The sequence below is a fragment of the Trachypithecus francoisi genome, unplaced genomic scaffold, assembly GCF_009764315.1.
Source record: "Trachypithecus francoisi isolate TF-2019V2 unplaced genomic scaffold, Tfra_2.0 Lachesis_group3, whole genome shotgun sequence".
Classification (NCBI taxonomy): Eukaryota; Metazoa; Chordata; class Mammalia; order Primates; family Cercopithecidae; genus Trachypithecus; species Trachypithecus francoisi.
Genome location: NW_022681468.1, coordinates 107,922,513 through 107,935,765, shown reverse-complemented (window position 1 = coordinate 107,935,765; position 13,253 = coordinate 107,922,513). Strand labels below are relative to the sequence as shown.

The 13,253-nt window shown below is 47.6% G+C and overlaps 1 protein-coding gene across 1 annotated transcript; it reads left to right on the top strand.

Annotated features, from left to right (window-relative positions):
* Nucleotides 1-7,053: 7,053 nt before the first annotated feature.
* TLNRD1 (talin rod domain containing 1) lies at nucleotides 7,054-12,217 on the top strand. The gene has a single exon (XM_033189219.1). The coding sequence runs from the start codon at nucleotides 8,389-8,391 to the stop codon at nucleotides 9,475-9,477; it is 1,089 nt and encodes a 362-aa protein (XP_033045110.1). The 5' UTR covers nucleotides 7,054-8,388; the 3' UTR covers nucleotides 9,478-12,217.
* Nucleotides 12,218-13,253: the final 1,036 nt, after the last annotated feature.

Here is a 13,253-nt window from a genome sequence, read left to right as displayed (position 1 = left end):
AAATGGGCTAGGACATGAATGGGTAATTCCCAAAAGAATAAATATAAATGGCCAGTTCACATATGGCAGAAACAAAACATAACACAGAATCTCTCTAATATTAAAAAAATGCAAATTCAAACATGTTATAATTTTTTAATTTTCAGTTGATCCTGGATAAAAATATAGACAGTATACACTGTTGGCAAAGCTGAGGAAAGAAGCCTTCTCATTCACTTCTAGGGGGATGGAGTTTTCTGCTTGAAAATTAGGTGAAATGTATCAACTCCCCCTCCCCCTAAAAAAGTGCATAATCTGATTAGCAATTCCACTTCCAAGAACTTGACTCTGAGGAAACAGACAATGAAAATAATAGTAATGCTAATAATATTGAGCACTTACTATGCCACAGGTACTCTGCTGAGTGCTTTCTGTGTATTTCTTCACTTACCCAATGTAACAAGCCTATAACACTCTCCATGAGTGGGGAAAACAAGAACAACTCTAAGTGTTGCAAAAATTGTAGACTATAAAATCTACATTTACAGTTGCAAGCTGTATTCCACACATACAATGGGTAATAAGTAATCATTAAATATATCATATATATTTGTTGCTACTAAAGATGTTCATTTTATACTATTAAATGATTTTAAATGCTATTAAAATTATACAAGTATATATCTATATATAGGAAAAGAGCTGCAAATATGTATACGATGGCTGTCTCTAAGCAGTGAGATTCCAAAATATTTTAACCTTTTCTCTGTATTTTCTATTTTTCTTCACATCTAACATACATCAGTTGTGGTGTGTTGTTTTGTTTGTTTGTTTTATTGAGATAGGGTCTTGCTCTGTTACCCAGGCTGGAGTGCAGTGGCATAATATTGGTTCTCTGCAACCTCCACCTACCAGGCTCAAGGAATCCTCCCACCTCAGCCTCCCATACCACACCTGGCTAATTTTTGCACTTTTTTTTTCTTTTTTGAGACAGAGTTTTGCTGTGTAGCCCAGGCTGGAGTGCTGTGGCGCAATCTCAGCTCACTGCAACCTCTGCTTCCCAGGCCCCAGTTCAAGCAATTCTCCTGCCTCAGCCTCCTGAGTAGCTGGGATTACAGGCACATGCCACCATGTCCAGCTAATTTTTGTATTTTTAGCAGAGATGGGGTTTCACCATGTTGGCCAGGCTGTCTTGAACTCCTAACCTCGTGATCCACCTGACTTGGCCTCCTAAAGTGCATTTTTTCTTTTTTTTAAAGAGATAGATTTTTACCACGTTGCCCAGGCTGGTCTAGAACTTTTGGGTGCAAGCGATCCACCCACCTCGCCCTCCCAGAGTGCTGGAATTATAGGCATGAACTGCCGCGCCTAGCCCACTTGTGCTTTAAAAGGAGAGACACACACAAACACTGCGGCTTACAAAATGTGAATTGGTACCCTTCTTTCCACCAAGATGTAAGGAGGGAAAATCTAATTTCAATAGAAATTATCAGAATAATACATGTAATTCACATTATCTACAATACTGCAATGGCCTTGAAAATTTGGGAATGAGATCTGAATCTCCAAAGAAGGCAGGACTTTTCTCTGTGTCATCTGAAAAAATTACATGTACTTTGCAGCACAGATATATGCAGTTATGTTTAGAAAATTCAGTCTGTTTCCAAAGAACCACCTCCCTGGACTGTCCCAAACAAGCTGTAAGAAAAATGAGGTGAACATACTTGCTAAGCAAACAGGCCTCAGACCTCCCCTTCAGTCTTAGGGTTGTGAGCTTTTAGGTCATGACCAGACCTAGACTGTACCCCTGCTGTTGTTTCATCAATGTCCATGACTTTCTGTCCATTACTGAATGAAAGTTGTGAGCAGTCAGAGTTTGGTTCAATAAAAGGGTGCCTTTCTTGTGCAGAGATTTAACAAATGAAATAATTCATTATCTATTGTCATAAACACTCAATACATTAAGTGTGGGGGAGAGATGCACAGATCAAGTCCCTGCCCTTACAGAGATGATAGGGTTGTGGAGAGAGATACACCAACAGTTACAAGTACTTGACACCACTCTGAAGAGGAGCAGGCATCACAGTAGCTACAAGGGGGGAAGAAATACCTGGGTCTGTCTGAAGGATCAGGGAGCCTCCTTGTGAGGCACCAATAAATCTAATCACTCTGTAGTTACTGAATACCAGGCACCATGAGAGATGTCAAAACTTGGTCAGGCATGATTAGTGTTAGGAGTCCAGGGTGCCTGAAACTTAGCACTTGTTTTTTCTCTTCTCCAGGATGCTGGAAAATGGAAAATACATCCAAAGATGACTGGCCACTAGATGAATGGGGCACAGAATTTATTAATCTGTGGAAGCAAACTTTGCCTCCATGGAGGGTGCTCTGGTAAACTACTGCAGAAAATTCCAGATCTCCTAGACTTCAGGATCTGCAGGCTCAGGTATGCCTGCCAAGGTATAACTGGTCTAGCACACAGGGTTCCTTACACACCCAGCTGCAAGTGAACAAAGAGAAAGCATGGAGGAAGGCAGGGTGGGAACTGGGGCTGGGGAGGAAATGGGAGTGATGTGTGAGGTTCTGCCCCAGTGTTCTTACTGGATGGGAACAAAATATACCAGAGAGCAAGAGGATATGCCGGGTAAGGAGAGCGAGCTGTTAAGACAGTGATCTTGTTCCTTGGTGAACCAGGGGCTGTTGTCATGCATCACCTATGACAATGAGGGAATCTGGGGAAAAGAGGGAGAGATATAAATTCCTCTCTTTTACAATAGATAGTGAAAGGGAAATAATGAAGGGTGATGTCTGCATATGTAGAAGAAAGATAGCCTGAGATGTAACTGGCCCATTTGTGTGCACAAAAGCAAAATAGAGGGACACTGCTCCAAAGGGAAAAATAATTAGGGCACAGAATGCCTCATACTGACCACCAGGTGGTACTACAGACCAAACACAGCTTGGTTGTTGGTCCAGAAAGTCTGGGGTAGTGTAAGTTGGGTTTCAAAACGCAGAGTGGCCAGACAGGCTCACACCTGTAATCTCAGCACTTTGGGAGGCTAAGGTGGGAGGATCGCTTGAGGCCAAGGGTGTGAGACCAGTCTGGGCATCATAGTGAGACTGTGTCTCCAAGACTTTCTTGCTACAAAATAAATAAATTTTTGATAGAATGAAAAGATCCAGAGTGCTTACAATGGAATACTGTTCACCCATAAAAAAGAAGAGAAATTCCCATGTATGCTACAATATCAGAGAATCTTAAAGACATTATGTTAAGGCCGGGCGCGGTGGCTCACGCCTGTAATCCCAGCACTTTGGTAGGCCGAGGAGGGCGGATCACGAGGTCAGGAGATCGAGACCATCCTGGCTAACACGGTGAAACCCCGTCTCTACTAAAAACACAGAAAAAAAAATTAGCCAGGCATGGTGGCAAGCGCCTGTAGTCCCAGCTACTTGGGAGGCTGAGGCAGGAGAATGGCATGAACCCAGGAGGTGGAGCTTGCAGTGAGCTGAGACTGTGCCATTGCACTCCAGCCTGGGCAACAGAACGAGACTCTGTCTCAAAAACAAAAAAAAAGACATTATGTTAAGTGAAATAAGCCAGGCACAAAATAACAAATATTGTATGATTCAACATGAGGTACTTAGAGTAGTCAAATTCATAGAGAAAGTAGAATGGTGGTTGCCAGGGACTGGAGGAAGGGGGAGTGGGGAGCAGTCACTTAATGGGTATGGAGTTTCAGTTGGGGAAGATGAAACCTTTCTGGAGATTGAGGATGGTGATGGTTGCACAATAATGTACTTAACAATGGGTAAGATGATTTTGTTATTTTACCACGATTTTAAACACAAAAACAAAACAGAGCGCCCATAATGTTCTCTTATACCAAGTGGTGGATGCACCTTCTAAAACAGGTAAGAGAGGAGGTAAAAGATGTTTCCCCAATCCTGCCTGTCTCAGCCTGTCAGTTCCACTTGTCCTGCCCAAATCCTCAGTTTTCTTTGTACCGTGTTCACTTACTTTTCATCAAATGCCTATTCAGTGTAGGCCTTGAGCCAGTACTGAGAATGCATTCTCTAGGGGCCAGGCCATTTACCAGTTCTCTCTCATCCACTCCATTTACCTTCTTCCAGTCAATCCCCAGTCCACACATTTTCCGATTTCTTCTCTCACTCAACATCCATTAAAAAAAAAAAAAAATACTATCTTAGTCCATTTGAGCTGCTATAACAAAATACCTTAGACTTGGTAATTTATAACTAACAGAAATTTATTGCTCACAGCTCTAGAGTTGGGAAGTACAAGATCAAGGCCCCAGCAAGGGCCCATTCCTCATAGATGATGCATCCCCTATGTTGCTGTATCCTCCCATGATGGAAGGGCAAAAGAGGCGAACAGCTCTCTCACACCTCTTTTATAAGGCCACTAACCCCATTCAAGAGGGCTCCACCTCATGACTTAGCCACCTCCCAAAGGCTCACCTTGTAATACTGTCACACTGGTGGTTAAGTTTTAGCATATGAATTTGGGGGTCAGATCATAGCAAATACTTTTGATTTATATTTTTAATTTTAAGAGAGGGTTAGAAGGGGTAATAGGTGGAGTTTTCTAAAGAAAAAGCCATTGCTTGAGTGACTCTAAGGGCAGACACCAACAAGCCATCCTCTAATTAGACTAAAAATATGCAACAGCAACAAACAACCCTCAAATCTCTGTGACTTAACACACCAATAGTTCACTGTGTGCTCACATTACATGTCCACTACAGATCAAGAGGGTCTGCTCCACGTGGTCGCCTAGGCTTACAGAGGCTCCACCAACTAGAATGCAGTCTCCCTGGTACTTACAGGAGGGTAAGAGAGTGGAGAATTACAGATTGGCTTTTCATTGTCTCAGCCTGAAAGTAACCTACATAGCTTCCCCTTACATTTCACTGGTCAGAAAGAACCACATGGCCCTGCCTACCTGCAAATATTGTATCTGTGAAGCCCAATTATCTTTGCTATAGGTTTTTTACTCTGTACTCTCACTGAACCAATAGTGAAATTGTGACTGTTTCTTGTGAATCTACTCCCCTCCCTGGACTCTAATCTTTAAGAGAGGAGGCCTCATATTACGTATTATGTTAACTTTGGTGCCTAGCACAAGACTGGTGCTCAGTGATTGTGGAGTGAATGAACAATGGGACAAAGTAAAGGTGAACCTAAAAAAAGGTGAAGGCAGTGCCTAGGAGGATCAGTTTAGAAGGAGTTTCCCTATCTGAAAAATGAAGCAGGGAAGGCCAAGAACACAATGCTATCAGTTTTAAAAACGAAACCAAACCTCACTGAATAGAGTGGACAGTCTGTGTGTAACACAACTCATTGTTGGGGTGGGTTTCCATCAACAACAAAACAGACTGCATATGTAGAAGAAAGGGAAAATGGGACCCCCAGGGGCACTAAGTGGCTTTGGAAAAAAAAAAATCCCCTGATCTTAGAGCAGCCTCATGAATAAACTAGGCACAGAAGAGTCTGACTTCCCTCTCATAAATTTTTGGAGCTAAGAGGGACTAACGTGCAATTCCTGGGTCATCATGGAGAAACCTTGACTTATGCAACTGTTTTCTTTTTTCTCTTGTAGAAGAAAGGAATTAATCCTACACAATTGCTTCCTAATTCAAGTCAGTTTTATTGACCCCGGTTTGCAAAATAAGTGGGTTCATCTGGATTCTAAAGATATTTAAGGATACTTTACGTTATAAGTAGGATGACCATCCAGGTTTGAACCTGCTGTTCATGGTTAATTTATTAATAGCATGTCTCACAGTTCACAAAAATGACGTCATTCTAGTTAAAAGTAACATTTTTAACTGACTGGAGAAAGGTGACTTGGAGCTCTAGGAAGGGACAGAGAACAAACATTTCCGTTGGCTCAGCACGCCCAGCCTATATTGGGCTGGGCACCTTAGCGTACCTGTTTCAGGACTGCGAGACTGGCGTTTTGCTGGGAGTAGCCCAGGTGTTTTAACCACTTCCTGAAAAAACAAGGTCCGGTAAAAAGAGGCTGGGAGTAAGCGTGGGCTCCTGTCCCTGCCATATGCTGTCTTCCTGATCTTGGGAAGTCATTTCAAGCACCTAATCATCAGTTTCCTTATCTGTGAAACTAGAGTAATAATGTTTCCCTCCAAACGCTGTCTTATTTAATTCATTTAACAGCAGCCACTATTATTCCATTATACAGACGAATAAATAGACGTTATGAGGGGGCAAACTGCGCTGATCAAGGCTCATAATTCTAACAGCTACTGTTTAGGAACCAAGTACTCAAGCAGCCTGTGCACAGTCTCTAGTTTCTAGAAGAGAAGGCGGATACTTGGAGAGATAACTTGAACAAGGTCATGGAACTCATAAATGGCTTGAGAAAGGCTGATCCTAGGAAGTCTGGTTCAGAGCCCGCGCTCTCACTGCATAAGGCATATTTCAAGGGAGGAAGGGGCAAGCATCTAGCCCTACTCTTGGGACTCCACATCCAGTGCTCTTTTCCTCTTTTCATTACACTGCACTGCTGGTCAGAAACCCATCGCGGAAGTGGATCAAACACAACAAAGGGCAGGGGGCGTTGGAAACCGGGCGAAGCCGCGCAGACCGAGATGGCCCGCCGGCCCCAACAAATCACCAGGGGCCAGTATCGAGTGTCCTCCTGCCTTCAGCCCGGAGGCCAGGTCACCTTTTAGAGTTCCCCTCTTGGCGGGGAGGAAGCGTGGAGCCCCCTGGTCCGGCTAAGAGCTTACGTAATGCCCGTTGGCGGCTGCGCCCCGGTCTCCCATGGGTGTGCGCAGAGTCCCCGGCCCGGGGCAGGCCTTCCCCTGTCCGCTTCCCCAGTCTCTCGGTCCACGACCACGGGGGGATCCGTGACCACCGGCCCCACACCGGTGGCGTCCGCGTTGGGCGGCGGCGTCCCCCGCAGCCACCCAGCTTCCCGGGGGAGGAGCAGCGCATCGCGCAAGCATCCGGGAGCGGCGGAGGGGGCGGGAGGAAGGACGAGAGGAGGAAGCGGGATTTAAACGAAAGGCGGTGACGCCACACAAAAGATTTCTATAGGCTCCAGGGAGGTTACGGCCGAGGCGGCGGCGGCGGCGAGCCCGGGGGCGAGGCGCGGAAGGGAAGAGGAAAAGCCTCCGGCAGCCCCTGCGGGCGGCGGCACAGCCACGGCCGCGCTCCGAGGTGAAGCCGCGCGCGGAGAGGAAGCGGGTGTTTTTCCCTCTGCCTTTCGGCCCCCGCCCTTCCTTTCAGTTTCTCCGCGCTCGTTCGGAAGTTGGCGGTTGACAAAAATGGCAGGAGCCGGGGCCCGGGCCGGTTGCCGCAGCGCCAGGGGGACCTTCTGAGTTGGCCCGGTCGCAGAGAGACTCGTGCAGGGGCGTCCGATGCGCGGGGCCCTGGGTCTCGGGAGAGCTCAGCCGCTGTGGGCCCCAGACGAAGAGGCGACAGGGATGGACTCGCGTCGACAGCCAGCGGCGGGCCGCCGGGCGCGCGGTCTGGGAGGGCGTGCCGCCGCGGCGCCGGGCCGCGCGCTGTGAACCGGCGAGGCGGGAAGGGGCCGCCGCGGCGCTCGGCACGCCCGGGCGTGGCGGGCGGGCGAGAGCTTGAGCGCGATCCGGGCTGCCGCTGTGCGCAATCAGTGCAGGCTCCCGCTCGGCTCTGACTCGGCACGGCAGCGACAGCGCGGGCCACACCCTCTGCCCTGCTGCTGCCGGCGCCGCTTCCCGAGAGCGGGAGGCAGGAGATGCGCCCGGGGCAGCCGCGCGTCTCGGAGAGCCAGCCCCGGCCGCCGTCGCGGGGAAGTGCCGCCTGGCGGGGTCACGGCGCCTGAAGCCCACGTGCGCCGCCAAGCCCGAGGTGGCCTCGAGCGCGGCGGCTGAGAGCAGAGTCTGCCTGTGCTGCCTCCCGCGCTCCTCCCCGAGGAAAGGATTTTGATTTCAAAGAAAGGAAGGAAGGAAGGACAACTCCCAGCTTCCCCGTCCCGCCCTCACCTCTCCGAGGGCCGGGCCAGGTCATGCCCAGGAAGGCGGCGGCGGCGAACCAGCAGAAGGGACTTTCCTGGCCTCCCGGCGACAAGGAGCGCGGACAGTGAGTTTGCTCTGCCGCGGTTCATGGTTCCTGCAAGCCTTCTAGGAGGCCGAAAGCTGCAACCCCTCCCCTTGCCCCGAAGAGCCTTCCTCGTTCTCTGGCCCTCGGGCCCACCCCACGCCGCCCGGGCTCCCGCCGCCGCAGCCCAGTGCCCTCTGCCTGCGGCGGTGGATGGCATGATGGTGCGAGGAAGGCACCGCGGCCTTGGCCAGCTGAGTCGCGACGGCCGCCGTGGCGGCGGCATTGGCCGCGGCAGCGGTAGCGGGGTCCCCAGCGGCATGCCAGTGCCCCCCGGGCGCGATGGCTAGCGGCAGCGCCGGGAAGCCCACTGGCGAGGCGGCTTCTCCGGCTCCTGCGAGCGCCATCGGCGGGGCCAGCTCGCAGCCGCGGAAGAGGCTGGTATCTGTCTGCGACCACTGCAAGGGCAAGATGCAGCTGGTAGCCGACCTCCTGCTGCTGTCGAGCGAGGCGCGGCCAGTGCTCTTCGAGGGCCCTGCCTCCTCTGGTGCCGGCGCCGAGTCCTTCGAGCAGTGCCGGGACACCATCATCGCGCGCACCAAGGGGCTCTCCATCCTCACCCACGACGTGCAGAGCCAGCTCAACATGGGCCGCTTCGGGGAGGCGGGGGACAGCCTGGTGGAGCTGGGCGACCTGGTGGTGTCGCTGACCGAGTGCTCGGCCCACGCGGCCTATCTGGCGGCTGTGGCCACGCCGGGTGCCCAGCCGGCGCAACCGGGCCTGGTGGACCGCTACCGCGTGACGCGCTGCCGCCATGAGGTGGAGCAGGGTTGCGCCGTGCTGCGTGCCACGCCGCTGGCCGACATGACTCCGCAGCTGCTGCTGGAGGTGTCGCAGGGCCTGTCGCGCAACCTCAAGTTCCTGACGGACGCGTGCGCCCTGGCCAGTGACAAGTCACGGGACCGCTTTTCCCGCGAGCAGTTCAAGCTGGGCGTCAAGTGCATGAGCACCAGCGCGTCGGCGCTCCTGGCTTGCGTGCGCGAGGTGAAGGTGGCGCCCAGTGAGCTGGCGCGCAGCCGCTGCGCGCTCTTCAGCGGGCCCCTGGTGCAGGCAGTCAGCGCCCTAGTAGGCTTCGCCACTGAGCCGCAGTTCCTGGGTCGCGCGGCAGCTGTGAGCGCCGAGGGCAAGGCGGTGCAGACCGCCATCCTGGGCGGCGCCATGAGCGTGGTGTCGGCCTGCGTGCTCCTGACCCAGTGCCTCAGGGATCTGGCACAGCACCCCGACGGGGGCGCCAAGATGTCGGACCACAGGGAGAGGCTGAGGAACTCGGCCTGCGCCGTGTCTGAAGGCTGTACCCTGCTATCTCAGGCTTTAAGGGAGAGGTCTTCGCCCAGGACTTTACCGCCAGTGAATTCCAATTCTGTGAATTAGCACCCCATCCCCATACCCCTTCTTCCACCCCTAGACTAAAGGAAGATACTTACTCTCTGCCCCTCACCATTTATACCAAAGAAATCATAGGTGAAATCCCCTACCCTCCCCAACGGTAAATGCTCGAGAGGAATCTTAAGGCAGGGCCATGCACACAACCTGCACACGCACTTGGAGGGCCCACGTGTCTGTCCACCAGGCCACACGCAGTAGGGACTGAAGATGGAAGATGTGTCATCTGCTGGTTGCGTTATCACTCCCTCCCCCTACCCCAGCCCGTCTTCCGGAATTTCTCAACTAAATTTGATTATTGGGCAGGAAGGAGGTCATGGGTTCATTTCATTTTTTTGTGTTTTTAATTAAAAGAAAGGTTACCTCAGTTTTCACTCCTTAGACATGGATGTAGCTACCTTTTTTGTATGTCTTTTTTTTTTTTAAGCAATCGTGTTGAAGTAGGAGCATACTTAGTGTGGAAAGGGTATGAATTTGCCATGTGATTTGCAAATGGGGAAGCTACTGTGAGTGTGTGTTTTTTTAATTTACACTATAGAGTGATTTTTTTCCCCCAACGTCAAGTTTTTACCTTGCATGTACTGGAGTATTTATTTCATCTATTAAAATGTTATGTTTCTCAGATGGCTTTTTGCAATTATTGTTGATTTTTCAATAATTGTAATTTTGCATGCTTCGTATCATGTATGGGAAGGTTCTGTGGGAAAGCTATTTCAATAGTAGTGAGGCAGGCTCCCAGTTCCCAACCCTTTCTACTTTTTCCTCAAGAAAAAGTACTGCTCAAGAAGTACTCGCTTGAGCAGCCTGGAACTGAAGAGATGACTATGCATAACATTCTATTTTCAAAGGCAGGTGACACAAATGGGATTGGGTTATGTAGAGTGCTTGGGACGGTTTTGTCTCATTTTTCCTGGAAAGTGATTTAGCTCCCTTTGTCTCCACTTACCTTTCCATCATCATGAACAGTGGCTCAGAACTGCTTGAATTCTGATTTGTATTCTGCCTATCATTTTTAGATTAAAGCACTTCCTAATCCTGTGTGGTATGCCAGCCTTCCCAACTCAGAGTCTCTATGGATGGAACTGTAAAAGTACTGTACATCAAGTGAGAATAGTTAGCATCTTTTATGTACACAGGTCTATTCAGACAAGATCCTTATGGTTTCAGAAAAGATATAGAGTGCTTAATAGAGGAAATAAGTATCATGGAAAGCTTGTTAAGAATGTTCTAGAGCTACAACAATTGTAGGCCAAGGGCTTATTTTTGTGACCTTGATCTAAGATAATGCCATGGTTGATTGTGTGTTGGAAGAATCTTTCATTGAAATTTGGAGTAATATTAAGGTAGTTTGTTTTTTCTGTAGACATTTTTAGGAGTCTTTTTATGTGAGTGGTGGTGGAGTGTGAAGTTTTGTTGAACCTAGTTAAATTCTGAATATCTTCCCACTAAAAGCACAACAAATCTATTTACAGTGCCTGAAGCCTGGGAGGACCACATGAGTAAAAACTCCTTCGTGCTTTAGATTTGTTCCATTTACATTTTTCTTGGGATTTGTTGTGCTTAAACCTTTGCAGTTCCCACAGATCTGAAAAGAAAGCATTTTTTACTGTAATACATTAAGAGAGAGAACAAAGTCATATTGACTGTTTTATTTGTTTGAATCGCTGTTTTTATTACAAGGACATGAAATGCAACGTGTAAAAGTCTTCAGCCTGTATTGGGTAAGGCTAGGACTGTTTCACTGCCCTGAATTTGAAATTTGAAAAAGTCTTAAAGTGGTAGGGTACTTACATTTTTAAAAAAATGACTATGGGAGCAGTTTTTCTCTCTTAAATCCTGGTAAGTTTCAGGTTTTTGAAGGCTTTAAAAGATGAAAATGACCTTGAGCATCTTTATTCCTCTCCTCTGCCCTTTAATGTTGGAATGGGGTTCAGGATGAAAGGGAGGTGGGATTCTAATTCATGTGCCAGTGACAATCCTGCATGCATATAGAAATTTTTATTTGTTGAATGTACACAAGTAATGATAGAGTTTGATTATACGGTTGATTTTCATATATCCTGTGCCGATCACAAAGAGTAAACTGAAAGGAACAAACGTTAAGTAAAATAAGGGCCAGGAATCTGTAAATCTGATATTAGATTAAGAAAAAAAGAATTGCCAATTTTTTTCCTGGACTCTTTCCTTGCAGAAGCAATTTTCAGGACAACTCAAGCCAGGAAAAAAATAAAAAATAAAAAATAAATTCCCCTATCTGTTTGGATGAAGTTAGCTAGTCACTAAATGAATTTTGAAACCTCTTACCTAAATGATAGTTGCTCTTGGTGTTTCTGTATGTTCTACATTTGGTCATGTAACATGCATAATCTCTATCCTCTAAAGTTGATAAAAGTTCTAAACTTAAGTGTTTTCACTGTCCCTGCACCCCCCACCTCCCATTTATAAAATAAAGTTCAGGGCTTTTCTTCCAGCAGGTGTCTTGAAATGAATTCTGCTTGTACTTTTTTCCAGCAGATTTCTAGAAGCCAGAGTGAGGAATGCCAGGCAAGGGAATTGGGCACAGGTCTTTGATATTTTAACTTTTCTCTAATGTCCCAGGTTGCTAAACTTGTTTTTAAAATAGCCCCTGATGTTTAAAAAAAAGCAGCGTCTCAGACCTGTTTCATAATAGGGTTTAATAAGGTCAGCAGAGATACTGGTTCCAGGAATAAAATCAGAGTGGCCTGTTTTTTTTTTTGTTTGTTTGCTTTTTGTTTTTTGTGTTTTCTTTGTTTGCTTCTTAATTTTTAAACTACACTAAGGTTAACTTAAGACATTAATCCTTGGGTTCTTCTGACTCCTGAAGGCAAGTTTTCTTACACAGGCTTAACGCACATCATCTTGACCAGGGAATGTTGAGAATCTTCTTCCTTTGAATGGTCATAAGAAAAGGAAATCATGATGGCTAAGTTCTTTGAAGAAAAGACATTATTTATGATAGTCAACTCAGTAAATGGAACAAAAACAGTCTTTCAAACATAAGACTTACCCAGAAAAAAGCACAACTCTGTCTTTCTTTGCCTGTTTTAAGCATAGCCTTTATTATCCATTCCGGGTGATGATAGGAAATACAAAAATTATGTGATGTGTGTGTATTTGCCTTCTTCCCTACCCCTCACTGCACCCCCACCCCATCCTCATTTTTATAATTCTGGAAGCATCAGTTACATCTGATTGGTTATTTTACACACACTTTTTTTTTTTTTTTTTTTGAGACAGAGTCTTGCTCTGTTGCCCAGGCTGGAGTGCAGTGGCGATCTTGGCTCACTGCAAGCTCCACCTCACGGGTTCACGCTACTCTCTTGCCTCAGCCTCCGGAGTAGCTGGGACTACAGGCGCCCGCCACCACGCCCGGCTAATTTTTTTCTGTGTGTGTGTATTTTTAGTAGAGACGGGGTTTCATCGTGTTAGGATGGTCTCTATCTCCTGACCTCGTGATCCACCCGCCTCGGCCTCCCAAAGTGCTGGGATTACAGGCGTGAGCCACCCCTCCCGGCCATTTTTTTTTTTTTTTAAAGCTGGCATAGGGATCTAAAATATTTGGCAGTTTGGAACAGCTAATTTTAACAGAAACACCTGTTTTTCCGAATGAATGTGACTATGGTAACATGCAGATCAGGCAGAGGATTTGAGAAATGACTGCCAAAATTCTTTCTGAGCTTTGCCTAGTGAACGTGGAAGGATTTAGAGAAGAAATCCTTAAAGATTTAGTTGCATTTTCACCT

Excerpts from the sequence above, each read along its gene's own strand:
- TLNRD1 (XM_033189219.1), top strand. The coding sequence starts at position 8,389 with ATGGCTAGCGGCAGCGCCGGGAAGCCCACTGGCGAGGCGGCTTCTCCG.